The following is a 27,833-nucleotide window of genomic DNA, read 5'->3' on the forward strand; positions in this document are numbered from 1 at the left end:
CCCTCCCCATCCACAAACTCCCTTTCTCCTCCCTTCCTCTTGTGACTTTGCAATGAGCAGCAAAACTCCACAGGAGCTGCGGCAACAGCACTAGGGAGCCATCCAGCTCTCCCTCGGAGAGCAGCTCTTCCCGCAGACAGGGATTGATTTATTTTCCACCCATGTATAGCTGCATTTATGTATTTGCTGGGTTGTATTTGTTTTCCCCTTTTTTTAACCCTTGCAGAAAAAGCCCCAAGCCTTCCAAGGGACGAGCCTGAGATTTCCCCTGAAATAAAACAGCTGCACCGTGGGGCTGGCTTTCTTCCCCTTCCCCCCTTCGAAAATAAAGAGGGAAGGGGGAGCAAGTAGGTAAAATCCAGAATAAAATCATATTGCTAGATAACTCACACCTCCCCCCTCACACACACACACACACACACACGCACACACACACTCGCTTTCTCCTCCTCCTCCTCTCTGAAGGTGGGTAGCAGGAGCCATGCAACATCTGCAGAACCGGATGGCAAAAGAGCAGGAGGAAAAATAATCCAAGTGGAGTGCTCAGGAGACACTGAGTTCATTTTTCATTTTCTTTTTTTTTAATTTTTTTTATTTTTTCCTCCTTTTTTTTTTTTTTTTTTGTTTAATTTCTCTCCCCCCCCCCCCCCCCCCCCTCCCCCTTTTTTCTTCTTCTCCTTCTTCTTCTGCGTACCTGTGAGATTTGACTTCACGTTTTTGCTGAGCCCATTTTGGGGCATTTTGTTTTTCTTTCTCTTGGGATTTTTCTCCATTGCTAGAGGATGTCTCTCGTTGAGAGGATGCTGAAAGGAAGAAGAAACGAATTCTTTGACTGGCATTGAAGGGGGGGGGGGAAATTTTCCCCCCGTATTTTAAAGGTGGTTGTTTGGTTGTTTTTTTTCATTGTACTCTTTCTCTAGGAAATCATTACCGGGGGGAGGGTTGGTTTATTTTTCCCTCTCCCCCTTTTTTGTTTTGGAGGGAGATTTCGGAAGATCCTCCATCCTTCTTTCCCCTCCCCTCCAAATTTTTTTTTCCTCCTTCGTCTTTGTGGAAATGTGGACATTTCAGGCAGACAGATTGAGTGGAATTGTCTCTGCTTTAGCAGCTCTTTGTCTCGCCTGCTGTGCGCAAAGGTAAGGATTGCGATCCCAGGCTGCAGGGACAGGGGGGCTGGTACAGAATTTGTTTGTTTTGTTTGGGGTTTTCTCCATCGATCTGTATGTGGGAAAGGGGAGGGGGGTTCTTTCCCCAGTTGCTTCCTCTGCTGCCTGCTGTTGTTACTTCACAGTCTGTGTCATTTTAGGGGGAGGAGGGATGCTCATACATGAGATGTGGAGCAGGTTATCTGCAGACCGAGCCCACCTCACAGCCCACTTGCAGTGCGTCCATGTCGGTGTCCCCCCCCTCCTCCCCCTTCCATACGCGACCCTGGGGGAAAATGGCAAACCGAAGCCTTCTGCTGTGGAACATGGTGTCCGTAGGAGCCGAGGGAGTGCATGGCACCGAGCTGTGTGCATACGCACCCCGGCACAGGGCTGCCTTGGCCGTGCCTGTGTCTGCACACACGCAGCCACACATCCGAGCGTGCTGTGCCTGTAGCAAAGCCCCGGCTCTGCAGTGCACGGGAGGCAATGCCTGTGTCTGTGCCTCCACGCAGATTGATGGCATTAACATCATCATCTGTGGGTGCCATCCGTTGGGATGCATCTCCGCTTGTGCACGTTTGGCCGTGCTGCACACACATGTGCACCACAACACACCTCCGGAGCATCGCACGCTTCACCTGCTCTGCCTGTAGCCATGGAAATGTTTGCACTACCACCCTGCATGCTCGGGCTGCAGCTATTCCTGGTATCCGCCTGGAGCACTCGGAGTGATCCAAGCAGCCAGAGGTGCAGGCAATCACCCAGCCTGGACTAGGTGTACAGAGCACACCTGTTTGCTCCAACATAGGCATTTATCCACTGCCTTCACACACAGGAGTAGCGCTGCCTACTCTTCCTCGCCCTCCCTTCTCACACATGCAGGCAGGTGGGTTTGTACCTCTGTGCTGACAGCGTGCATGAATTCTGCTTGGGAGGGAGCTGTGGCATTTCCTTGCTCAGCCATGCACGCTGAGCAGTGCGTTCCCAAGGCACACATGCAGGTCCCTGCACAGGCTTGCTGTATATACAAAGATTTATGTTCCCATAGTTATAAACATGCACATGCGCAGACTCGTGCCCACTTCCTCCACACCATTCATGCATGGTTCCACTCTGTGTGGACACAGACACAGGCATGCCTAGAGCTGGGGGCCAAGCAAATGCACAAAGGGCAATGCCCGCAGCTAAAGCCTTGGCTTACACGTATCCTTGCGTGTGTGTTTAGACCTGCTTGCATTCAGGGCTGGGATTCACCTCTGCTCTGCATGTGAGCCTGTGCACCCCTTGGAGACAGAACACTCTCCATGTGCACAAGCCTCCAGCAACTCCCACACATCCCAGCCAGCAGCACGGTGCACACATATGTAGAGGTGTTTGGCTGCAAGTGTACGTGGCTCTGCGAAGCACAGGCACGCTCCCACAGAGCCAGGGACACAGCATTCAAAGATTCAGTTCACAAGCTGGCTGTACGGTGCTCCCTCAGCGCACGCAGACCCACATTGGCCAAGAATAGCACTTACATGCAGCTGCTCACCCACAGCTGGGCAAAGGCAGAGCCTGCCTGCTCAGCAGGAGGGTTGTGGCTTTTCAGATCAAAAGGAACACTGAGATGCAAAAGACCTTGCCCTTAATCATGGTGCCAGTTTATGCCCTCGCTTAGGCCAATTTGTAGCTAACAAGGAGGAAAGGGCCCCTATAGCCCTCTAGGCAAATTTGTAGCTAACAAGGAGGAAAGAGTCTCTATAGCTCTGTTCCCACTCTGCCCCTTTCTACAGGGCCTGTGGCACATAGGTTACTGTCTCTGCCTCAAATTCCTTGCCTTGTATTAAGGAGGTAAAATGCTTCCTGAGTTTATGTCCTCTGTGAAGCTGAACAGAAGTGTTTAAATCCCTTAAGAAAGACATAGTATCTATATTATGAATATGGAAATCTATGAATATGGAAATCCATGTACCTAGGAATGACTGTCTAGAGATGAACAAGTGCTAGTGCACACTGCCAGTCCCCAGTGAGCACATATACATAAGCATGTTGCAAACCCTCATAGACCTGTATGGAATTCCACAGGTGCAGGCACTGTGCACATCTCTCTGGCCTTTTTACAATAAGTAAAGCAATGTGATGAAGAGCTGTACCCCTCTGAGGTGCATGCTCAGTAACACAGCTCAGGCACTTCCCCTCACAGCATGGGTGCTGAACGGTTTGTCTATGCACCAGAACTGGGCCTGAGAAGTGTGCTGTCTGACATTTGCATATCCCTGTTTAGCTGATAAATCCCTGCACACACACAGACTGTGCATCCAGAGCCTTAACACATACCCAGACTCCCAAGTGGTCCCATATGACTCCACCTACATCTGTATGGAGAGTCTGGACACCTAGGAATGTAGTCTCAGGCAGCCACAAATGCCTGTTCTGGTCCTGCATAAGTTGTGTCCAAAGCCCAGTGTCTCATCATAACCTGATGGGCCCAGATCTACACCCACAGTCACCTTGACATAGACTTGGATGTGGTCACACACATGGACACACAGGTTTGTGCACCTTTCACAGCTCTATCCTTCAGCTCCAGCACATTCATGTGTCTAGATGTCTGTGTGCACAGGCAGGGAGGTCTGTACATCCTCTGTGGAGTCAGGACAGGATGCAAGTCTGTGTGTGTTTGTGTGTAGACATACAGACACATCAGTGCCAACCCCAGTGTCCAGCAAGGCACAGGGCTGGCTGGCAGAGGCAGTGCTATGGTACTGCTTTCCAGCTTGACTTGGATGGATGTGGGAGGTGGTGCTGACAGGGAGACATGCTGTTGTGGGTGACTGCAAAGAGCAGCAGTTGTCACTGGCAGGGTCTCTATTCTCATGCAAAGCAGGGGATGAGGGTGGCACAGAGGCTGGGTATTCAGGCAGAGAGGCTGTATACCCCGCAGCAATGAAGAGAGCCAATATTTTTAGCATCCTCTGCTTTCTGGTTTCCCGTCTTCAGTTTCGCTTCTGCTCTTGGGCTTTTTTTTAGAGAGCTCTCTTCTTGCTGTAAGGGCTGGAGGAGCTGGATCAGTGTTGGGGAGGACATCTACCCTCTCTGTGTGCGAGTCAGGGGGTCAGGAGGGAGAGGAGGGCTCTGGCACATAGAGGGAAAGGTGGGCTCTCCTTCCCTGTCTGTCTCTAGACTTGCATTGCTAAGAAGTCCTGGTGATGCTGAGTGGCAGAAATGAATTCTTACATGCCAAAGATCAGCCATATGTTGAGGCCATAGGCCAGATTGCTCACACCACTCATAGCTGGTGTTCCCACAAAGCATTGGTTTTTTTCCTTCAATAATGTGAAAAAACTACCTGGCTGCAGAGGTTGCACTGGTGTGTGTGTGACAGTGCTGGGCACCAGCTCCAGGGAACTCATGTAGTGGGGACCTCAGTGAATGACAGCTCTGTGCTGTGCAGTGTGAGACCAGGAGCAAGTGCCCAGGGTGGCAAGGGGCAGGGGAAGGAACCCTGCTAGAGGGAGGCTGCATCTGCCCCTTCCATGGGTTCATGGAACAATGATACTGTAATGAAAGGACAATTCCTACCTCTATGTGTGAGAGCACCCACCTCCAGGCAGGGCACAGTGAGGTGTCTTGAGTGTGTGGGTCAGTGGCCTGGGAGGAAGAATGCATAGTGTGCAGTGCCTGCATTGAGGGGTGCACCAACCTGGTGGGACTGATGGAATACAGGCACACACCAAGCAGGAGCATAAGGGGATGGAATCTGGGGTACTCAGCAGCCAGAAGAGGAACCAAAATACCTGCTGAGACGCTTGTGCCACCTCCCAGGACAGCTTCGGACCTCTGGCATCCCTGTGGGGTTTGTGTGCAGGTCAGGGGTTGAGCACTGTGCTAGGAACAGAAAACATGAGTGGGAAAGGAAATGGGGAGGCTCTGTCCATGGCTGGGATGTGTGGAGCACACACAGATGCTTTGGTGCCTGGGATGTGTGGAGCACACACAGGTGCTTTGGTGCCTGGGATGTCTGGAGCACACACAGGTTGGTGCTGTGGAAAGAAAGGAATGCTGCAGCGCTGCGCCCTGGCCAGGACCTCTGCTCACACGGCAGTTGCACATGGGATGACAAAGAACTCTCTTGTTTTGTCTTTCAGCCCATCCACTGGGAATATTTCTGTGGTGAAAGAGATTGTGGACAAACTGCTGAAGGGCTATGATGTCCGCCTCAGGCCTGACTTTGGAGGTATGGTGACGACCGGTGGCGGGGAGCAGAGCCCAGAGGCCATTGCGTGTCTGTACCGCTGGCTTGGCTGCTCACAGCATGCACTGACCTTGGGAAACGCTCCCTTCTGCTGTGTCCTACCCTTACTAGCCCTCACTTCCTTTTTGCCTTCTTCCTTGTGTTTCTCTCTTGCCTCCTGGTTTCCCTCCTTCTCTCCCTGGCTCCTCTCCTCCCTACTGCCATCCATTTCTACAGATAGTTGGGTTGTCCGTGGTGTGATGTATCTGGGGACACTTTGCTGGCACCTCTGCTGACACTCTCCTTTTCCTCTACTCCAAACTTTTCCTCCCTCACAGGCAACATGTCATCCCTCCTCCACTTCCCAGTGCCAGATATTTTAGCTCTTTTCCCTACAGAGGGTTGGGAGGGGATCATTGGCAGGGCTGCTGGTTTGCCAGGCTGCCCCCTCAACAACATGGGATAAAATATTCCCTGGGGAGCTGGTGGCCTGGATGCTATTCAGTAGATACAAGGATCAGCAGTTCTTCTCCTGTGTCCTATGATTAAAAAAAAAGAGAATGAGAAGGGCTTTCTCTTTGTTGTCCCGGTGGTGATAAAATATGAAATAATCCTTGGGTACTAATTAATTCCAGGGTATGGTTGAGGTCCATTTATTGGCATGGAGCAGGTAATGGAGAACCAGAACTGACTGCACAGAGAGGAGGATTTAGAGGACTTCTGGCTTCAGCCTGCTGAGCTTGGCTGTTTTCAGTCTTTTCTGGGCAATGATATTTCCTCCTCATGAGGAGAAATGTGGGACTGGAGGCTCTTCAACCTTCAGGAGGACAAGAGCCACATTGAAATATCCTTCTCCAGATGACTGCTGGGAAGAAAATTCATGCTTGTGCTCTCAAGGGGGAGAGAAGCCAGGGCCAATTCTCTGTTGACACAAAGGGAGACTTTTATTCCAAAGGGCCTTATCTAAAGTTCCTTGAAGCTGGGGGTGGACGATTATCCCCACCGATTTCGCCAGGTCTTGATGCCACCCTGGTGTATTCCAATTTCCCATGACCCATGAATGAATCTGTCTCTTCCCAAAGCCTGTATTTTCCCTGCACTTCATCCAAACCTACCCCATCCTCTCACCTTCCCTGTCCTTCAGCAGAGCCAACCTTCCCTGCCCATGCCCACCATCCTCACTGATGTCAACACCGTGCCCTAGCCTGGGGTGGAGCAGGAGCTTTCACGGGGCAGCACCAAATGCTGCTGGATCCTCAGGAAGGGCTGTTGGAGGGGCAGATGCTCATTCCTCCACAGCTTGTTTAGGAGCATCTGGAAATTCAGTTAAGCTCAGTGAGGAGCTGCTTTGGGGGGGCTTTGGTACTATGCAAGGAAAGAGAGGTTCCCCCTCTCCCTGCTTTCCTTTGAAGGTGGGGTATGGCTGGATTTGATTTAAAAGCTCTGTCTAGGAGAGAAGAAATGGCCCTACTAGCTGGTCAGTCCAAATCCCAGGAACTGATGCAGCCACACTTTATGAGGGGGGAAGGACTGCAGAGAGAACATAAAAGGTGCAGAAAAGCATCTTGTAAAGCACTGAGATGATTCTGGTACAGTAAACCAGTGGGTGATCTGGCTGCTCAGGGGCACGTAACAGAAGGGTGCAGCAGGAAGTCATGGGGCTGGAGATCCAACAGCCCAGCTCCGTTTCACAGCCTGTGTGCTCTGGTATTAGGTCCCCAGAGCATCCAGCCACCACCCCAGGGCATGGATCACTCCTTTCTTCAGTCTGGGCAGGGCAGCATGGGGCTCAGTGCAAGTGGTGCTGATGATCCTGGCAGGTCTGTGCAGTATACAGGCTGGGCTTGGCAGGCACTGTGTCCTTCCTGACTGTAAAATGGATGAGTTTGGGCAACCACTGGGTTTTATTTGATTTTATTCTGAATTCCCAAAGTACAAACTGCATTTTCCCTCACTCAAGCAGAGAAATAGGAAGGTGATGGTAACCTTCTTATCTGCAGTTATCTCACCATTCCCTTTCATGCTTTCTTGTCCTTCCTTTTGCTCTTGGGTGCATAATCCTGGCTGGTAGCAGCAGTGATCATGCCTTTGGTGCTCAGTGTGCAGGGATTCCCACCCTCTCCGTGTGTGTGTGGTCCCCTGCCCCTAAGGATAAACTAATCTGGACAAAACTGCCTCTGCAGCATTTACAGTTGAGGGAAGGGTGGGCAAAGAGGTGAATCTGGAATCTGGAGACCATTAAGATTACAAACCCAGGGGAAAGAGGTGGAAGTTTCCTCACTTCGCTGCTGTGCCCCAAGCTCATTTGTTCTCATAGATTTTTGGGTCCAATCCATTGCTAGAAGAAATCCAACAAGATCTTGCCTTTGGTGGCTTCTAGTTAATCCACAGCCCTCCTGTGGAGAGCATGAAACTCCCCCGAGTTAATTGTGTGCAGCTAGGAGAGGCACACTTGGGGCAAAGCTCTGGAACCTGTGGGTACACAGAGCTGCTGTCTCTCAGGGATGTGTGGGACTAGATGGAACTCCTGTCCTAACACCTTGAGCCGTTCTCCAGGACATTGCTCCTCAATCCCCATCATGCTCCACTTGGACTTTCCTGCCACCCCTCTGCTGCCTTCCAGCTGGACAAGATGAGTGTAAGCCTTCTCTACTGTGGGAGGCAATCACGCTTCACCCACTCATGCTCTCACCCTGTGAAGACCAGTAAGGGTGAGCTGTGAATGGCCAAGACAGCATCTCAGAGGGGTGATGTGTCCTACTTGGAGCTGTGTGTCCCAGAGGAATGGCATGGGGCTGTCTTCAGGGCTGGTCCAGCAGTAAAGGAGGGATCTGGCTGGACAGGTAGCTAGCTACCTGCAGGGGAAGTGGAGAAGAGTGTAGTAAAGCAGCTACCACTCAGTTACCTATGAGCCGGGAGGGCTACTCTAGAGAGCACCTCTACAAGCCAGAACCCTTGGCACTCTGCAACTCAAGGATGAGGGCATTTGGGGCAGGAAAGTCAGAGCAGCTGGTGCTGAGCACCCCAGAAATGTAGGCAGACAAATGTCCTTCCGAGATAGGTTCCCACATGAGAAATACAGCTCACAAAAGCAAAAGCTAGGCTGCCCTCCCTCCCTTCTCTGCTCTTTCCCTGCTTGCTGTCCCCACATCTTCCTCCTATGGGAGTGTTGTTTCCTTCTTGCCATCCTCCCCCCACACCAGTGCCTAGTGGCAGTCAACCCTGCACTGTCCCCTCCTGCCCAGCCCTGTGGGCAGGGTACCATATCCTCATCCTGGAGTGTGCCCTCCATGCACCCACAGAACAGGAGGGGGCTGGGGACCTTTGGGTGTGGAGGCACCAGAGGAGCCTGTTCCCATGCACCACTTGTACTCCTCACCATGGTGAGGCAGATCTTGCACCTCACAACCTTTCTAAGAGAGTCAGTGCTTCCAGGGCACAGCAGCCCTTAGGGTGCCCTCCTCATCCCAGCACCCCCACCACAGCCCTGGGATGTGGTTCTTCAACAGCTCCAAATGCAACTCCTGGCTCCCCAGCCCTCTTTTTTTTTTTTTTTTTTTTTTTTTTTTTTGAGAGAGAGAGAGAGGGAAAGAGAACTCAGACTAATGCCAAAAGGAGGACAGGCCTGCTGGGGATTGCAGTTCACTTTTTAATTTTGAGATGCCTCGTTAGCTCTGGGCCAAGCTGAGTGGCTGAGAAGCATCAGCTACTTGCTCTCCTCCCCTCTCCCCCACCCCTCTGGAAACCCATTAGGCCAATGAGCAGGTTGGCTCTCAGGGGTGGTGCTGTGGCACCGAGTGTGACGTGCTCATCTGAGGAGCTGGGCTGAATGGAGGAACACAGGGGAGAAGGGGGAAGCTGGAGCCATGTGGAGGTGACAGAAAAATCTGAGAGCAACTTCTCCAGAAGGCTGTCTGGGCTTAGTGAGGGCAGCCTGAGGAGGTCAAGCACCAGGTGAGGTGAAGTGGAAGGGCTTGCAGGTACATCAGTCCCTGGGGCACAGGTAATAAAGCCTGGGGAGCCATGGACAGTCCTCTCTTGCTTCTTAGCCACAGTATTCCCAAGCCTCAGAATAGCACGCCATGTTGAAGAGATGTGGGACAGTGGCAGGGTGGGACGTGTAGGGACTACAAAGCCCAACTGTTGTGGGCTGGGCAAGGTGTCCTGGGACTGAAAGGACAGGGGGATCATTGCAAAGCAGGTCTAAGGGGCTTGGCCAGGGCTGTGGTGGGGTTCTGCAACAGTGTTGGAGGAGGGATTTTCAGGATAGGAGGGAGATGCAGCCAAAGCTCTTGATCTGCTGAAGAGGGAGATCTGTCCTGGTACTGCAAGATCAGCAATGATGCAGAGTGAGGTCTTTTGGCAGGATATGCTGGGGAGCCTGCTTAGCTCTGGGGGAGCAGGGCAGCACATCTCACAGGGAGATCAAATTGTGAATGAGTGTCATCCAGCTGGCCCTGGCCTGGGAGATGGAAGCAATGTTTGGTGAATGTATTGCAAGCACAATAATTGCACCACAGTAAGGCAGGCAGGATGCTCACTGCTTAAGACTGGATGAGCAGGGGATGCTGCAGATCAGGTCTGGGAAGCATTGCACAGCAGGAGTGAGGGAGAGAAGGAGGTTTCAGAGTGGCATCCTGGTTCTTTTAAGTGCTCTTAGGCACTCACTTTCAGAAGCATTAGTTCCATAGGAGGAAAAGAGGAAGAGAAAAAAAAGGAGAAGATTGTACTGCCCCAGGGTAGAGAAGGCAATGAAGGAGTGGCAGGAGGATCCCGCTTGAGCTCAGTGACTCAGCTGCTCTCTTTTGGTGCAACGTTTCCAGCCCAAAACTTTGCAAGAGTTCCAGGCAGATGGCTCTGCTTCTCAGGAGTGGGTAGGAAGGGCATCCTTTATGATTTCCAAGTGTCATTTACAGATCTTGCTAGCCAAAAGCAAAGGGAGGGCATTCTCTGTCCTCAGCCCACCTAGAGTGCAGGGTTCCTGGTGTTTCTCCCAGGTGGTGTGCACAGTGTCTGCAAACGCTTAGTGTAAAAGGAATGACTGGGAAGTCCTCAGAATTAGACACTAAATCCCATGTTTTCATGCATGTGCATCCAGCCACTTTCCCTGCCCCACCTCCCCAAGGGGAATTAGCAGTTTGGATAGAAATGGATGGATGCTCGTGGATTCTGTGGCACGGACCTAGCTTCCCAGACCTTGTCACCCTCACCCAGTCTCATCTCTCCTTTGCCACTCAACTCCTCAGGTAGCTCCAATGTCTTAGCCTCCCTTGTTCTCTCCCCTGCCCCTCCTGCCCTCAGCCCCTCTGCTCCATCACACCTGCACCTCCTGGGAGACCCAGCCTGCCCCTAGCTTGTTCCCCAGCATTTCTTCTTCAAAGGCTGCTTCTTCAAATTTGGTGGACATGGGGATGAAATCCTCAGCCCTCCCCTGCATAACAGCACCACTTCAAACCCAGAACTGTAAAAAAAAAGGGGCTGCTGATGCATAGAATCAGAGAATTGTTAGTGTTGGAAGGGACCTCACAGATCATCCAGTTCTACCCCTCCTGCCATGGGCAGGGACACCTCACACTAGATCAGGTTGCCCAGAGCCACATCCAGCCTGGCCTTAAAAACTTCCAGGGATGGGGCTTCCACCACTTCCCTGGGCAACCTGTTCCAGTGTCTCACCACCCTCATGGGGAAGAACTTTTTCCTAACATCCAATCTGAATCTACTCACTTCTAGTTCTTTTCCATTCCCCCTAGTCCTATCACTCCCTGACACGGTCAGAAGTCCCTCCCCAGCTTTCTTGTAGCCTCCTTCAGATACTGGAAGGCCACAATTAGGTCTCCTCAGAGACTTCTCTTCTCCAGACTGAACACCCCAACTCCCTCAGTCTGTCCTCATAGGAGAGCAGCTCCAGCCCTCTGCTCATCCTCGTGGCCCTTCTCTGGACATGCTCCAGCACCTCCAGATCCTTCCTGTAATAGGGGCTCCAGAACTGGATGCAGTACATAAAGTGTTGCAGTGAAGCATCACCAGTAGTTCAGGGCTCTGAAAGTGGGGAGGCTGGCAGCTGAATGCAGCAGCAAGTGGAGGGGGGGCCAAGCTCTGGCCCATCAGCCCTGCATGGCTGGGAAACAGCTGGTCTTACTAGTCCTGCACTGGAAGGAATGAGAATTTGGTTTCTTACATTGTCAAGGCAGGTAGCATTGCACATTGTTAAGGCTTCCTGACAGTGTCCCTGCTTCCCACAGCGCATAGGGTGCAGCCCCAGCGGTTGTGGTGATTATGAGCAGCAAGCTTGCTTGGACTTTTGAAAGGGGAGGGGGAACCTGTAGGCAAAAGGGTTCAAAAAGAATGAGCTGAGGCCTGTATGTGTTCTTGTTTTGGGTTTTTTTAACCTCTCATAAAATACTGGAGAGTGAAGCTGGCAGCACCTCCATCAAGGCTGGCCTAGGTGCATGTGTGGCAAGCAGGTGCCTGGTGCTGCTGGTGACCCACTGGCACAGTCCTTGTGGACCCACCCCCCTCGGTGCCCGTGCTGCACCCCAGAGTAGTGGTGCTGCTGCAGGAGAGCTGGGCTGTGGGGCTGGGAGTCAGGCAGCCTGGCATGGGGAGAGGTCCTGAGCTGCCTGACCTGGAGACAGCAGGAGCTGCACACCTGCCTAAGCCTGAGAGCTTAGTCCTCAGGTCTCCAGCTCTCTTCCCCTCCTCTTCTGTAGCAAAAAATATTTAAATCTCAGAGTAGACAGATGAAATTTTCCTTACCCTTCTGAGATGCCTTGAGCCAATTCTTCCGCATGCTTTGAAACTTAGCAGGAAGGCTCTCCCATTGCCAGGGCCATCTCCTTCACTGTCCACACGAGAAATTGCTCAAAGCTGGACACAGGGTTAACCTTCAGTGATGCATTTCACAGAGCCTTCCCACAGTAGGAAATATCACCCTCCCTTCCCTCAGGCTAGAGAAGCAGCTCTGGAGTTGAACGAGAAGCAGCTCTGGAGCTGAAAGCAGAGGAGTGAATACAGATGGGGTTGGGGAAAGTAGGAAGGAGAGGCAGGAGCTGTTTGGAGAAGTCTGCAAATCCCAGTGTCACCTGGGGCCAAAGAAAAGGTGGATATGCCAGCAGGGCTGCCAGTAGCCCCACTTTCATTCCTGAAAGAACCAAACAAGGTGTTAAGAAAAGGATGTTCTTGGTCAGTAAAACAGGCTGCCGCTGTGCAGCCCTCACTTCATCCCCATTTATGTGACTTCTGGCTCCAGACCATGGGTCACATCCTCTCTAGGGCTAATCCAGAAGGAAGACGACAACCTCCTGCTGTTGTGTCTTACTTCATTAACTGAAGTGGCAGGAAATGAAAGGATCCAGTCCTTCTTGGGACATATGTGGATGTTAACACATTGCCACATGATGGGATTTCTATTTTTTCCACTTTGCTCTTTTTATAGGAAATACATGCTGTGAAAAGGATTTTTATACTGTAAAGTCAGACACTCAGGACTGCAGAAAAGTCAGTATTGGGGTTTCTCCCTAGATCTATATTTGGCCCCTTTGTGAGCGTGCATCAGCAGGCAAGGTCCAACAGTTGCTTCCTCTTGAACACCTCCAGGGAGCACACAAGAGATGCCATTTACACAGGGAATGGATCTCTCTTCTTCCTTTCATTCAGGATGAGGACAGAATAGCAGCATGACAGTGTGGACTAGTTGAGGTGGTCATGGCAGGTGATTAGGACAGGTTGGGCCAGGCTGGAGTGACATGCATGGCTGATGCAAAGCCTGGAACTGAACAGGCAAAGACCATATTGGACTTGTTTTTCTTGACTGCTCTGTATTCAGACCTGCCTGCAGCACATAATTAGTTGTTTTTATAACTGCAGTCGAGCACACCAGTACAGCACCAGCCACGTTCACACCTCTCCTGGAGGAGTCAAAGGTAACCCCTGCTGCGGGGTGCCCAGCCAAACACCTGATGTTCCAGAATACTTGGCAGCAGCATCGCAGTCACCTCATGGCATGTTTGAAGCACAGCACCTATTGATTTCAGCCACAGCTGTGAGTGTTCAGCCCTCGTGCCCCAAGAGAGGGACATGCAAAGTTCACCAAAATAGCAAGGAGAGCATAGGAACCCCTCTGACACATCCAGCCTTGGAGAAGAGGACTCAGCTAAACAAACATCATCTTGCCTTTCCTGGAGGCCTCCCCCTCACTCGCTGCATGGCTTAGCAGCTTTTGCAGCACATCAGGGGGGGGACCCCACTGTCAGCACTGTCCTCCAGTATATAATCCTGTATCATCCTCAGAGCAAATCCATCCCCTGTCAAACAAGGAAAAGGAATGAACAAGGATCCTGTGGACTGTTTCATTAAGAACTGCCTCTGTGAAATCCATTCAGCAGTGGTCATCCTTCCACCTAACTTTCATCCATTTTGTTTTCTCATGCCTTTTTTTTTCCCTTTGAGTGCAGTAATATATTTGAATATTAGACCAGTCCTTTCCTCCAGTGTGACAGAGCTGGCAAGCTTCTTGCTGCACATTGAACATATTTGTGCATTCATCTGTGGCCCCACAAGGTCCTTATTATCCTCCTTCAGAAATGGGAAGCTCTGACAGGGCAGTGGAGGGAGTTTTGGGTGGCATGACCGAGACAGCAATGCAGATGAGTTCTCCTGAGTCTCAGCCCAGAGCCAAACTTGACTTGGGTTTCTGAGCCATCTGTGTGCCTGCCCTAGAGCTGTGCTTGGTAGTACCAAACACTGATTTCTAGATTTGCAATCTGGTGAAGGACATGCAGTTTTGCTGTCGTCCATTAAGCCAGCCTGCTTTCACAGGAGCTGGAGGAGATGTTGATTCTCATGTTTGTGCCAAAGCCCATGTCAGAAAATTGCATCTAGTTGCCCTCCTCCTTCCTTTTCCCCTTTGGCTGGTGCAGTCTTTCCCTGCAGCTCCATTCAGCCCCTGACAAAGCTGCTTTCCAGCACTGCTGGAGCTAGTCCATGGTAGTGCACCATGCCTAGTGAGAAGCTCTGAGATCTCTCTCTAAAAGAAAGATCATCATTTTAACAAAAGATTCATGCCATGAATTTGGGCTCTTTACTTACTCATAGATTATTTCTTTTGTATGGCCAAACCAAATGCATTCAAGGTGCTGATTAGTAGAATAATTCCAACAGCTGTTAATTAACTGACTGAAAGCAGGTTGTCGTTTATATGGAGGATGTTTGCCATCTCACCTGGACCTGCCTTTCTCCTTGAAAGGATGCATCTAGATAAAAGTTGCCATTTCTGAGATCATTCCTGCCAGTAAACCTGCCTTTGAGGGACTACCACTGAAAGCAAAATGTGAAGAGAGTGTAAAACCCATTAGTACAAGTCCTTTTGATTACTCAAAACATCTTCTCATAGCCCTAGAGCTGTTCGTCAGAGCAGCTTTACATATCTGCATTGTTCATTTCCTAAGACTCTCAGTATCCCAGTTAGGCAGAAAAGTATTTTTAACCCACAGCACATAGCACAGACTATGAAAGCCAAGGAAGATGCTGTAGTTCTGTTGCTACATGAAAGAGAGGTTGTGTGTGCATGTCACTTTTCACACCTATGTGTGGTTCAAAGAGAGAAAGAAAAAAAAATAAGAGTTGTCAGGCTGAACTGATGTAAGATGGCATCCTGGTCTGCATCAGGAACAGTGTGGCCAGCAGGAGCAGAGGAGTCATTCTGCCCCTGTACTCAGCACTGGTCAGGCCACACCTTGAGTCCTGTGTCCAGTTCTGGGCCCCTCAGTTTAAGAAGGACATTGAGACTCTTGAACGTGTCCAGAGAAGGGCAGCGAGGCTGGGGAGAGGTCTGGAGCACAGCCCTGTGAGGAGAGGCTGAGGGAGCTGGGGTTGTTTAGCCTGGAGAAGAGGAGGCTCAGGGGAGACCTTATTGCTCTCTACAACTACCTGAAGGGAGGTTGTAGCCAGGAGGGGGTTGGTCTGTTCTCCCAGGCAATCAGCACCAGAACAAGAGGACACAGTCTCAAGCTGCACCAGAGGAGGTTTAGGCTGGAGGTGAGGAGAAAGTTCTTCACAGAAAGAGTAATTTGCCATTGGAATGTGCTGCCCAGGGAGGTAGTGGAGTCACCATCCCTGGAGGTGTTCAAAAAAGGATTGGATGTGGCACTTGGTGCCATGGTTTAGTTGTCATGAGGCGGTAGGTGTTGGGTGACAGGTTGGACTTGATGATCTCTGAGGTCTTTTCCAACGTGATTGATTCTGTGATTCTAAGATGGTTCTTCAGTGGTAATGACAGCATTTGGTGTGGAAGATCCATTCCTGCATGTAGCCCTTGGTGGGGTTTGTTAAGTGTCTATTTACATCCTGATCTTTCATGTGAAATATCATACCCTTGTTAAGACATGACCAGAAACATGGGCAAGGCGGGTGATGTCTTAATGGCCACATAAAGTCTGTTCATGGAATTCACATTGCATCTATGGGAAAGAGAAATGGATGGTGGAGCCCAGCAGCACAAACAGATTAGTTAAAAAACAGGTATTCTGGAGATCCAGTGATTGATCTTGTTCCCATTAAATGGAAAGAAACAGTGTTTTTCTCAGTCAGCCCTTTCTCCCAGGCTGTAGGAGTGCCACTGTTTGCTTTGAGCAGGGTATGAATTTCAAGCTGTTTTGGGGAACACTGATTATGCAGTTCCTATAGGCTATTCTTCTGGTTTTGGCATTTATCCTTGGTTCTGTGTCAGAGCTAAAAACTCTTTTCCTTCTCTGATCTTTCCCCCTCCCCTTCCTGTCTCTCCTACTCTCTGCCATCCTACAGGAATAGTGCTGTCAAGAAATTGTGCACTTTTAGATCACAGAATCACAGAATGGTCTGGGTTGGGAGAGACCTCCAAAGGTCACCTAATCCAACCCCCTCTGCAGTAAGCAGGGGCATCCTCAAGTAGGTCAGACTGCCTAGGCTGTGCTTGTGCCAGGGGTGAGCCTCAGCCAAACCTACTGTGGCTTGAATTTCACTCCCTAGACCTCAGCACCTCTTAGTTCAGGTCTGGGATGGATCTGAGTGTGATTAGAGTTGGAAAAGAGCCTCTGTAAAAATTACATCTTGTTGTTCCATATTTATTCTCCTTCAGTGGTTTTAGTGTCAAACTTGCTCAGTTTACCAGTCAAAACAAGATATTTCTACCTGCCAGCTCTGCCAGCTCAACCTGGGCTCTGGAAATCAAGCTGTGCTCTCTCTGCTCTGGACATCACCACCAGCCAAAAAGGATTCTCGAGTCAGGGCAGAGCTGGATGTGATTTTGATTATGCACAAATATAATTTGTTCTCAGGTGGTATTATGGGCTCTGTATGACAGATAGCAGCAGGGCTCCTGTGCTCTACAAACATTGACTAACAAATCTTTCCCCACTGCCAGTGGGATGATGAGCCACTAACAGGTCTGGTTTACATCTGGGGGACAGCTTGGTGGGGATGGCATAGAAGACCCATGGCAGTGTGAGGCATAGCACTAGGAACTTCTGCTTCCTGCTATTGCTCTTTATTCATGACAACAGACCTGAGCCCCTTCAGTGCTCTAGCTGACTGCTTGGCCACCAAGCCATGTCTTTGCCTTTGCCTGTTGAAATACCCAAAGGGAGCAGGAAGCTAAGCCCACTTCTTGCTGCATAGAAATGGGAGTGGTATAGCCATAGGACAGGCTCTTACATACAATGGGCATTAAATTTGTTCATAAGGAGTTCCTGCCCTGGTGGGTGGAGCAGGAGGGCATCCCTCACCATCCTGCTCAGGAAAACTGACATTTTGAAAACCTGATCACTGGATGAATATTTTCCATAAGTGTATGTGGCAGAGAAAATATTCCCTGTGTATGATCTTGTCATGTAGTAGAAAAACTGGGAAGGGTGTCCTGGCTATTGCACTAGTTCCAACCTTTACACTCTTCATGTGCTTCTCTAATTGGTCTTACCATGGGCTGTCAGCCAGAAGAGGCACCTGAGCCTTCCCTGTCCCAGGGTGAGACTCCACTCTCAGAGTCTGCAGGGTCATTTCAGCTACCAAAAGCTGGGGAGGCTTTTCTCTACCATGCAGACCACTCCTTACTGAGAACATCACCCAGAAGCAGTGTACTTTACTTGGTTCCTGTGACAGTTTATCATCCTGTTCTTGCATTTGGGTCCGAGGCTCAGCAGTTAACTGAGGAATGAGAGCACCAAACTGCCCCTTCCTCTTCCACAGGCTGCAACAGCAGGTGTGCTGCAGAACCCAGATGGGTGTTGTGATCAGGGGATCTTTCCAAACAAATTTCCTCAGCTACCAGGCAGCTTCCTTGTGTTTTTCTTGGCCTTCTCTTACACAGTGGCCACAGCAAGACAACCCACCTGAAGGCTTCTTTCTTAAGGACCTTTGTGTTAGTGAGACCATAGCAAACAACTCTTCCTGGTTGGGGGAAACTTGTGCCATAGGAAAAACCAGGTTCAAGGAGTCCACTGGGAACTTCAACAGAGAATGCATAAAGAAAGGATCTGCCCATTGCAGGTGGCAAAGCCCTGGCAAAACATCAGAAGCTGTCTCAACAGGAGAGGAGGTCACCAAGGTTATGGTTGGGAGCTTACTGGTGAGACATTGTCACTTGAAGAAGGAAACATCCTCCAGCTAGGGAGGAGGTCTGCAGGAAAGCCCAGTCTGCTGGCCTTTGGGGAAGGGCCTCAGCTTGGTAGGAAATTTTTGGAAGTGAGGGAAAGGGTAGGATTCGAGCTGAGTTTTCTTCTTGTCCTCCTTTCATAGCAAAAATTCATCACAAGTTTCCCTGCATGTTTTCCTTCCCTGTTGCACACCAGCTCCTTGCTAGCATTTGAAGATAGAGAAAAAATAAAACAGAGATGAGTACTCAAGTAAGTAATATGTGATTATTGTGTTGATGAATTGGTGGAGATGAATATATCTGTAAAAGCTCTGCAAGATTTGCTCATCCACATGTCCTGAGTGAAAGCAGTGAGCAAATGGCTCTTAGCTCTATCGCTTCGTAAGAGGTGCAGGGGTAAAAGGTAACCTGGTAACTTTTGTCCTGGTGAATTTCCAGACAGAACATGGCTGAAATGCTGGAAGCACCAACTCAATTCTTAATTTCAACTTAAATTCCAACTGAATTCTTAATCCCAATTCTTCCAGTTCTCAGTCACTGAACTTTGTAAGATCTTCCTTGTACTGAGACTGTCAAGAAAGAGCAGAACAATCTGAACAAGGCCCATCCAAGAGTCTCAGAAAGTAGATGAAAACATACAGTGTCATGTATAACATTTGGAAGGAGGGAGGCTTGTTTGTGTGTGTACTTTGCTTCTCATGATTTCTAACTCAGACTCATGATTTTAATGTGAATGCCATGATATTTTCAGGCCTGACTCACTCCTTTCCCCCCACCCCCCATGTTTAAACTGTAAATTGTCCTGACTGCCATTAAGCACAAGCCCTGGGCAAAGTGTGACCCCAAAGCTCTGTTTCTGAGCTGACCCAAAGGGTCACGTGCCTGTCATAAGGTAAGGAAAGGACCAGGTGGGCAGTAGGGGGAGGCATCTGAAGTCAGCATTAACAAAAGCTCTAAGAGCAGACTCTATCCATAAAGATAACGTGGACACCAGGAAAGGGATATATTTCCACAAAGGACTTGACAGAAGTAACAAGAAAGGAGTGACCTTCTCTCCCTTGGAGACTGCAGCCACTGACTTTACACTGTGTGGGAGGATGAAAGAAAATCTCCAGCACCATCACAAAAATCATCTCATGGAGGTGTGGCAAAGGGGTCACGTCAGGGCTGTCCCCTGTTGCTCCTGCACATCCCAGTCCTGGTTTCAATACTTGTGCCAGTTTAGCATGTCCTCACCTGGACATCTCTCCTTTCTTTTTTTTTCCCTGCATGCTGTGCATGTCCAACTGGATTTAATCCAGGAGTTAAACGCTGTGGTACCCTTTAAAGGCAAGATTCTGTAAACAGTGTCTGTAAGGAGTCTGAAAGCAGTGAGCAGGAGGTGTGGCTAACTCATTAAAAATTAAAAATGGGGGGTGGGGAGGGGAAGGAAACCACCTTCTTGTTGTCCCTTTGACAAAAACTGCCAAGTGCAGCTGTTTTGTCATCGTTACAGGTATTGCCAAGACAGAGTAATGGATTTGATCTGAACGGAGGAGCTTGTGTTAACCCATTCAAATTAATTTGGTTCGGCTCATTTTCAGCTAAGGGGATTAGATGGCTCAGGATTTGGTAAAGTATGAGAGTGAAAACACCCAGACAGGTCAGATACTGAAGTACAGGCCAGGTCTGCAGTTGTCTGGGGGATGATATTCCCAGTGCACATAAGAGAGAGGCTCCTTCACGTAGCAGGAGTTTATTGGTAACGAGCCAAAAAAGCCCTGCACTGAAAAGATGGGTCAGAACTTCTGTGCCCTGTGTGGGCAGGGGAGAAGTGAGGCAAACTGATGGGAATCATGGCAGAAATTTCCACAGCTGCCAGCTGGTATGCAGGGAAAATCGCTCCATGGCCACACCTCGGGACTGGAAGGTCCTGTGGAGGGAATGATCCAGGTGCCAATCCCCAGCAGATGCTGGGCTGGGATATCCCACGTGCAGCATCACCTTTGCCCCTGGAGGCTGTTTGGCTGTGGGTAAAAGGATGTTGCTGTTGTTTCTCAGGTAGTTTGCTGCATTCCTACCTCCTGGGCTGCTGCAAAGAGTGTATGGTGCTGGGGGTGTGTGTGTCCAGCATTAGACATTGAGCTCTAATCCTGTTTAAAAACCTTGTAGCACAGGAGCCTGTGCAGGAATCTGGATTTTTGGGTTGTGACCAGTGTTTTCCAGCCTGTGAGGTAGTCCTGGGAGTGGATCTGCACTGAAACTAACCTGGTCAGCTGGAGATTGGGCAGGAGGGGGGAATCTGCCTGTGCTGAGGCTTGAGGTGAGAGATCTGTGGTAGAAAGCTGTCGGTAGATGACTAAATACCCTGCTGCCTTTTGCACATTTACCTGTGAGGCTCAAAATACTCTTTGTTTTCTGCACACATCTCAGAAGATCTGCCCTGTTAAAAAGCAGGCTGTGGGCTAGGAAATGAGGAGCAGCAGGGTGCTGAAGACTTCTGAGCCTGCCTGAGCTGTGGGAGTGGTGGCTCTGAGAGAGCAGACAAATGCCTGGTCTGTCTGGGAGGAGATATAGCAAACATGAGCTCCGAGGGCTTGAGTAAAAGCAAAAGGGCTGGACTGGTCCACAGTTTCCCACAGCTTCCCTGGCAGGTGGGCAGAACTGTGTCCCACAGCTACACTGTCAGAGCTCACAGGAGGAATGCATTTGCCTGCCAGGATCCTGACAAGAGACAGGAGGGAATTCAGCTGAAGAAAGGTGGAGGTGGCTGATTGGTGTGGGTCTGATGCTTCGAGGAGCTGCCAAGGAAGAATGCCTGGCTTGTGCTGACGTACAATATGCACTTACTTGGGAAGCCCTGTTGCCCTCTTGCTACTACTCCTGGCGGAATGGAAGAGCTGAAGGGATCTGGGATGCTCTGCATCTCTGCTTTTCCCAGAGTTAGCTCAGTGTTATCAAGAAAATACAATGTTTCATAGTACCAGGCACTGCAGAGAGGGATGTAAAAGCAAATCACAAAGTGTGTGCCCTGCAGACTGCAAAGCCACAGGGCTGGTCTGTGCACTCAGGGAGACTTGTTCCTGGAGGGGAAGGGCAGGTGACCAATCCTTGGTCTAGTAGCACAGAGTGGCAGCAGATAAGGACATATCACCAAGATTGGAAGAGACCTCGAGGATCATCGAGTCCAACCTGTCACCACAGACCTCATGACCAGACCATGGCACCAAGTGCCACATCCAATCTCATCTTGAACACCTCCAGGGACGGTGACTCCACCACCTCCCTGGGCAGCACATTCCAATGACGAACAACTCTCTCGGTGAAGAACTTTCTCCTCACCTCAAGTCTAAACCTCCCCTGGCGCAGCTTGAGACCTCTCTTGATGGTCAGATCTGGATCTGCCTTCTCAACCACTCTTCAACAAAGAAGCTGGTGGCTGTGGCAGCCCTGCAAAGTAAAGTGGCTGTGATCTGAGCTGGGCATTGCCTGCTTGAAGGGCTGAGTGGTAATTGGGAATTGCTGCTCTTGATAAAGTTACTCTTTAAATGCTTGGGACGCACTGGTGGTGCCAGGCTGGTAATGATTTGGTCTGGTAAGGTGGTTTAGTTGAATATATGTATAGATGGGATCAAATATGCAGTTTGACAAACCTGGGAACTTATTTCCCCCTCACTTTGCTGTAAGCTTAGCAAGTGCACATCACGCAGGCAAGAGATATGCACACAGAAGGTTTTGGAAGACTGTCTTCATTGCTAAGAATGAAACAGCTTTAAAAGTCTGTCTCCTGAACAGTGACCTAGGCCTCTCACAAGAACAGATGGTATTCTGAGTAGTCAGTGATCCTCTTGATGTTGAAAGCTCTGTGTCCATGTACAGGTGCTTCGCTGAACAGAGTCTACTGGTAGTGCAGATGTTCCAAGGGTTCATGTCTACTCTGTTGTTCTGTCTTTAAGTCTGTACATTTGAGACCTTGTTTTTATTCAGCTTGAGTAGCTGTCTACCAACATCTTTTAAAATCAGCCTTGATTTAGCTTCCTCTGAAATCCTTCAATCCCTCTGGGACAACCTGTACATTGTTTTTGCAGCCAGTTGATTGTTCTCTCTCACTTCCAAATTTCCATGAGATATTTGCAATATCCTATTCTAATACCTACTAATCCATTAAAAATACCCATGAGATAGATTAGGTAATCCACTGTGTCTCACAGATTGTGCTGCTTCACTCTCTGCTTTCCCTAGAATAGTCACAGAATGAGTGCTACATCTGCCCTGGGAAAGCATTGTTCCTCCAAAAGGATCTCTCAGCACTGGCTCACGAGCATGCACAGCTTGCTTGAGAATATGCTCTGTACCTACTCAGATCTACAGGGATAGCTTCACTTGACAACATGCTGGCATTGTGGCTGCCATTATCAAGGTTAACCTGTGTATTTGCAAAGAGCATCACAGGATAGAAGTACTTGAGTGGTTGTTCCTGCCTCCTCTGCAAGTGCTGTGTCTCTTGGTATATTGACAAAGAATTGGCCTCATTGCTTGCTTGGAGGAAAACCTCTCTCTTGCTGAAGCCCTTGTTTTATTCAGGGTTCAACTATTCAAAGAGCTCAAGAGCTATGCTATGGCTGTACCCTCTCTTAGATGCTCCATCAAATGTGTGCTGTCCTTGATGCCACCATTTCTCACTCTTCATTTCTCTTGGGAAGTATTTCCCCTTAAATGAATAGTACAGACTCAGTCATCTGACTGGATAAGGTGAGCAGCCAGAATGTCAGGAGAGCAGAATGGTGAAGGCTGGAACTCCTCATTAGCCTCCTTGCACAGGTTTGACACCATACCTGGTCTGCTGATGTGGATGAATGGAAAGTCTGGCAAGGTTTGGCACGATCTTGTTCTGTGTGTAGGCTAAGCAGCTTCGAAAGTGCCATGTTTTCCCAGAAGAGGTATGGCAAAATGCAGGAAAGCTGTCAGGCAGAAGAAAGCATTTTCTGACAGATCTACTTGGAGACTAGCTGCAGTCTCCATGAGGATTAGTTGTGGTAGATACCCCTCCTGCCCCTGCAGGACAATGAATCCAAGAGGAAGTAGCAGGCCTTGATGGTCCCTGTCTTTACACTCCAAAATACCATGCTTGCTTCATGTAGAAGAGATTCCTCAGCAGCATGCTTCCAGTTTCCACACAGACAAGAAGGCAATGTCACATTTGCTGGCTTGCCACGAGATCATCTGGAGAAGAGGAGGCTCAGGGGAGACCTTATTGCTCTCTACAACTACCTGAAGGGAGGTTGTAGCCAGCTGGGGGTTGGTCTCTTCTCCCAGGCAACCAGCACCAGAACAAGAGGACACAGTCTCAAGTGGCACCAGGGGAAGTTCAGGCTTGAGATGAGGAGAAAGTTCTTCACAGAGAGAATTGTTAGCCATTGGAATGGGCTGCCTGGGGAGGTGGTGGAGTCACTGTCCCTGAAGGTGTTCAAAAAGGGATTGGATGTGGCACTTGGTGCCATGGTTTAGCAGTCATGAGGTGTTGGGTGACAGGTTGGACTTGACGATCTTTGAGGTCTTTTCCAACCTTATTGATTCTATGATTCTTTCTGTTACTGTATAACAGTGACCAAAAGCATCATGTTATGGTTTGCTTTGCCCTTATAAATCCAGTGAATGGCATGAAGTGACTCACTGAGAGTAGAGGGAGGGCTTTTGTATCAGCCTGGGAATGTGTTTGATGTTCCTGGATGCTGTGCTAGGCCTAGCAAACTTAGTGCCCACCACTGGATGCAGATGGGGGATAGGTTAAGAGATGAGTATGGGGGGGGGAGGAAACAAGTGGGAAAAGGGTTGGAGAATGTTTACTGGTTATTTAAACCTACATTTTGTTGGAAAAGTTTAAGTAGGTTCTTAAGAGACCCTGTTGAAGTCTGTACTTCTAGATGTCATGGCAAATCAGAGATACTGGATGAAGGCTGTTCCCAAAGCATTTCTGCTTTCATGATACATGGTCAAATTTTCTTGCTCCTCAAGCAATGCTAACACTTACTGAATTTGTGCCTGATGCTGTACCTAGGCTGGGAAAGGAAAAAAAGGAGGGGAAAAAAGGGAAAGGAACAGGAAAATTAGCATTGGGAAACTTCTTTGTGATTTGGCTTGTGTAGTCTAATGGGATGGCATCTTCTAGATGTTCATCCTTTAACTGCTGTAGCAGAGCCTCAGTCTTGAGGTCTGTGAGCTGAGCTGTTGTGCAGATAGCAATCTGTGAACTCCCTGCAATCCTTCAATGTGGTGGAAACCCAGGAGCATTTCCGTTCTTCCTGTCCTGGGGTGTTGCTGTAGATTCCTCTATAGTGAGCCTGAGAGTTTTGTAACAGCTGACTGTCCTCTAAGTCATCTTTTGGATGGGTTTAAAAAACTATGACCTAGGATTAATTAGTCCATCAGCTGAAAATTATTCAAAGGTATCTGTTCTGGGAGGGACAGAGTGGGATTTCTTACAAGCTTGTATGGTTGCATCCAGGCAGCAGCTCCTGGGCTAGTGACAAGGCTGATGCTGAATGTGCTGCCTTCTGCACCTCTGATTACCTGGTAGCTCTGGCCTCCTAACTAACCATGCCTGTCAGCCCTTGTATAACCAACTCATCACTGCGCAGAGCAGTGACGTGGGCTGTGGTTTTAAGCTGTAAACATAAAGCCAGGGTGCCCTGAGGTTCAGTGCTGTGAACAAAGCAGAGGCAGTGGCTTGGGCAAAACAATTTTCTGTAGAAAGAGCAAGTAGGTGCTGAGCAGTTCTCCCTTACTCAGGAAAGTGGGAATAAGACTGAAGGAAAAGGTCCTGGGAGTGAAATTAGTCTATGTGCTGTGTGCCTTTGGCAAACCTGAGAGTATCTTAACAGCTGATCTTGTTTGGTGAATATGCAAGTAAGACACTGCAGTCCTGTAGCTACACATATCAGCAAACCTTGCCCTCTTTGTGGCTGCCTATATTGCCCTGCATTTGCAGAAATAATTCTGCCAGTCAGACCAGGGCAACCTTGTCTGGGACTTGCTGTTTCTGGCCTCTGGTGCTCCTGCTGTCCTTTAGCTTCTGCAGAGCTGGGGATAAGGAGCAGAGTTTTGCATGGAGTCTTATGTCTCTGGGTGTTTTACCACTGAAGGTTAAGGCACAGACCCGTTTTATATGTAGGTTTAGTGACTGAAGCGTCTAATTTTCTCTGATTGACTTTGTTTACTCAGCAGAAGACCTTAAAGCAGCTTTCCTGCTGCTGCAGGGATCTCAGAGACTGGTGGTGCCACAGGCAGGATGCAAGCAGGGAGCGCTGGGGCTCATGCACAAAACTGTCTTGAATAATCTCTGCTCTTGCTCAAAAGAGACAGAGCTGTACTCCCTCTTCGTGCATGTGTGATGCACTCTAGCAGCAAGAGCTGGGCTGCCCCTTTTACATCTCCAACCTCCTACACAACGTGAGCAGCTCCCAGGATGGGAGCAGTGGGGTTGGAGAGACTTCTGTGGTTTCATGAGAATGCTGTACACGGGAGGCTGCTTGCTTTCTTTTCATTTCCGTGGCAGTGGCACGTCGTCTTTGCCTCAGTGGCTGCTTTCTGGATACCAGGGTTTAAAATAGAGATGTAGACAAATTGGCAAAAGGCCAGAGGAGAGCGGCACTAATTGTCAGAGCTTCAGAAAACATGACCTCTGAGGAGAGGTTGAAGAAATCAGGTGCATTTAATCTAGGCAAGACAGTATTGGTGGGGGAGGGAGAGGGCTGTCATGGTTTCTCAGTACATAAAAGCTGTTGTTAAGGAAGGATGATTGATTTGTTCTTTCACTATCACTGGGAGAGAGTGATGAAACTAAACTACATTTACACTGCAGAGAAGGTTTAGTTTGGATATTTAGGAAATGCCTTCAGTGCAGTGAAATGCAGGAAGAGACTGTCCAGGGGCTTTTTTGACACTGGTGGTTTAAAGAAACGCCAGTCTGTTTCCATCAGATGTGGGCTATGCAACCCCCACAAGATCCCCATTAATACCTCTGTTCCTGTAGGCTAAAGGGTACCTTTGTGGTTGGTGCCTCTCCCTTAGATTTCTTTGTCTCTTCTAGCACTGCCGAGTTCACATAGTAAGAATCACAGTAAGATTCCTTGAAGCATTTGCTGTAGTTCTTCAAAATGGTGTGGTTCTGTTTATCTGCCCACTGGCCTTGGGTGTCTGTATTGTAGTTGAAGGTCTGATGGCAGAGAAACCCAGGCTTGCTCTAGTCATAGAATCATGGAATCTCTTCATTAAGCTTTGCATCTGCAGAAGCCAGTGTTGCTTGGGCCCAAGCAAGAACTTCACTGAACAAACAAACATAAAATCATAGAATCAATAAGGTTGGAAAAGACCTCAAAGATCATCGAGTCCAACCTCTCACCCAACACCTCATGACTACTAAACCATGGCTTCAAGTGCCACATCCAATCCCTTTCTGAACACCTCCAGGGATGGTGACTCCACTCCACCACCTCCCTGGGCAGCACATTCCAACGGCTAACAACTCTCTCTGTGAAGGACTTTCTCCTCACCTCCAGCCTAAACTTCCCCTGGTGTAGTTTAAGACTGTGTCCTCTTGTTCTGGTGCTGGTTGCCTGGGAGAAGAGACCAACCCCCACCTGGCTACAACCTCCCTTCAGGTAGTTGTAGAGAACAATAAGGTCTCCCCTGAGCCCTGGGCAAGAATGAAAGAGGGCAGCTTGGACCTCAGAACAGGGCAGCTGCCCAAGTAAGCATCCAGTATCTGGAGACCTATTGCACTGGAGTTTGTGGTGTTGTCTTTGCTGAGCTACCAGGCTGAGATCTGGAAGAGATATCCTGATCCAGGCTGCCATCACCTCCGGCTGTGGTGCAGGCAGATCGGTTTGGAACGGTGACCTTTCCTCTGCAGTCATGCCACAGGAACTCCTGCTGCAGCAATCCCTCTCCAGATTCTGAGGCATTTCAGGATTACAAAACAAAATGTGAAAGAATAACTAGTTGCTGGGAAAATATTGCACATGAGCACAACTTGTTCTCTACCTTGACTGTTTTTGGATTTGACAAGTATCACTTGCAAAGGGGGAAAAAAAAACCCGAACCACCAAAAAAGGAGAGGTTTTATTATAACTCTTTTGTCTCCTTCCCTCCCAACTTCCCGAGCACAGGGTTGTTTTTTTTTCACAGGCACCAAACTGCTTTCAGGACAAAATGTTGGTGACTTCTCCAGCAGTGGTGAGAAACAAGGAGGTGTGGGGGTGCCATTCACTGTTGCAAGTGACAGAACTTCTCACACGCCCTCACTCATGACATTGCCTACAAACCTCTCCTAGGCCTGAGTTTTTCTTTAAGGGGAAGGTCCAGGATTTTTGCACCCGTTGGCAAAGCACAGGTAAAAGCTTGGACCTTTAGGATGCTTTGCTCTTTTTGCCTTGTTTCCCATCCATGAGTGCAGAGTTCTGCCTTTTGGAACAAATTTACAGATGAAGTTATCCCATATTTTTAAGTACCCTACTTTTGTATCCCTCTTGCCTGAAGCTATTAACATTGGCAGAATTGATGTCCTTTGTTTATTTTGTGTACTACTTACAGCCCAAATGTTGAACACTAGCCGGTCTAGTTTTTCTCTGGGCTGCAGTAAGAGGTAGAGGGTGCTTTTTCTGTTGGCTCTGCAAAGGGTTCTTGCATCCCTGTCCTGAGAAGGCTGTGAGACAGTTTTCACAACAGAGATGGAAAAGGTGAAATAACTTCCCTGTGATCAAGCTGAGACTAGGTCCAGTAAAGGCAGGATGCTGCACACCTTCACCTTTGAAGTGCTTGTATGACAACCACGTGCTTCTGCCTGTGGGGTTAATGGGCTCCAGGG

The 27,833-nt window shown here is 49.2% G+C and overlaps 1 protein-coding gene across 3 annotated transcripts in view; it reads left to right on the plus strand.

Moving 5' to 3' along the window:
- The first annotated feature begins 920 nt into the window (after positions 1–920).
- Positions 921–27,833, plus strand: part of LOC104306345 (gamma-aminobutyric acid type A receptor subunit theta) — a 77,302-nt gene continuing 50,389 nt past the window's right edge. For 2 of the 3 annotated variants that reach the window (XM_009907307.2, XM_009907308.2), the window contains exons 1-2: positions 921–1,136; positions 5,279–5,367. In XM_009907307.2, the coding sequence (XP_009905609.1) occupies positions 1,057–1,136; positions 5,279–5,367 (169 nt within the window). In that variant the 5' untranslated portion in view covers positions 921–1,056. The remainder of the gene's footprint in view (positions 1,137–5,278; positions 5,368–27,833) is intronic. The other variant, XM_054169467.1, reaches the window with a different exon arrangement.

This window comes from Dryobates pubescens, chromosome 18, assembly GCF_014839835.1.
Source record: "Dryobates pubescens isolate bDryPub1 chromosome 18, bDryPub1.pri, whole genome shotgun sequence".
Classification (NCBI taxonomy): Eukaryota; Metazoa; Chordata; class Aves; order Piciformes; family Picidae; genus Dryobates; species Dryobates pubescens.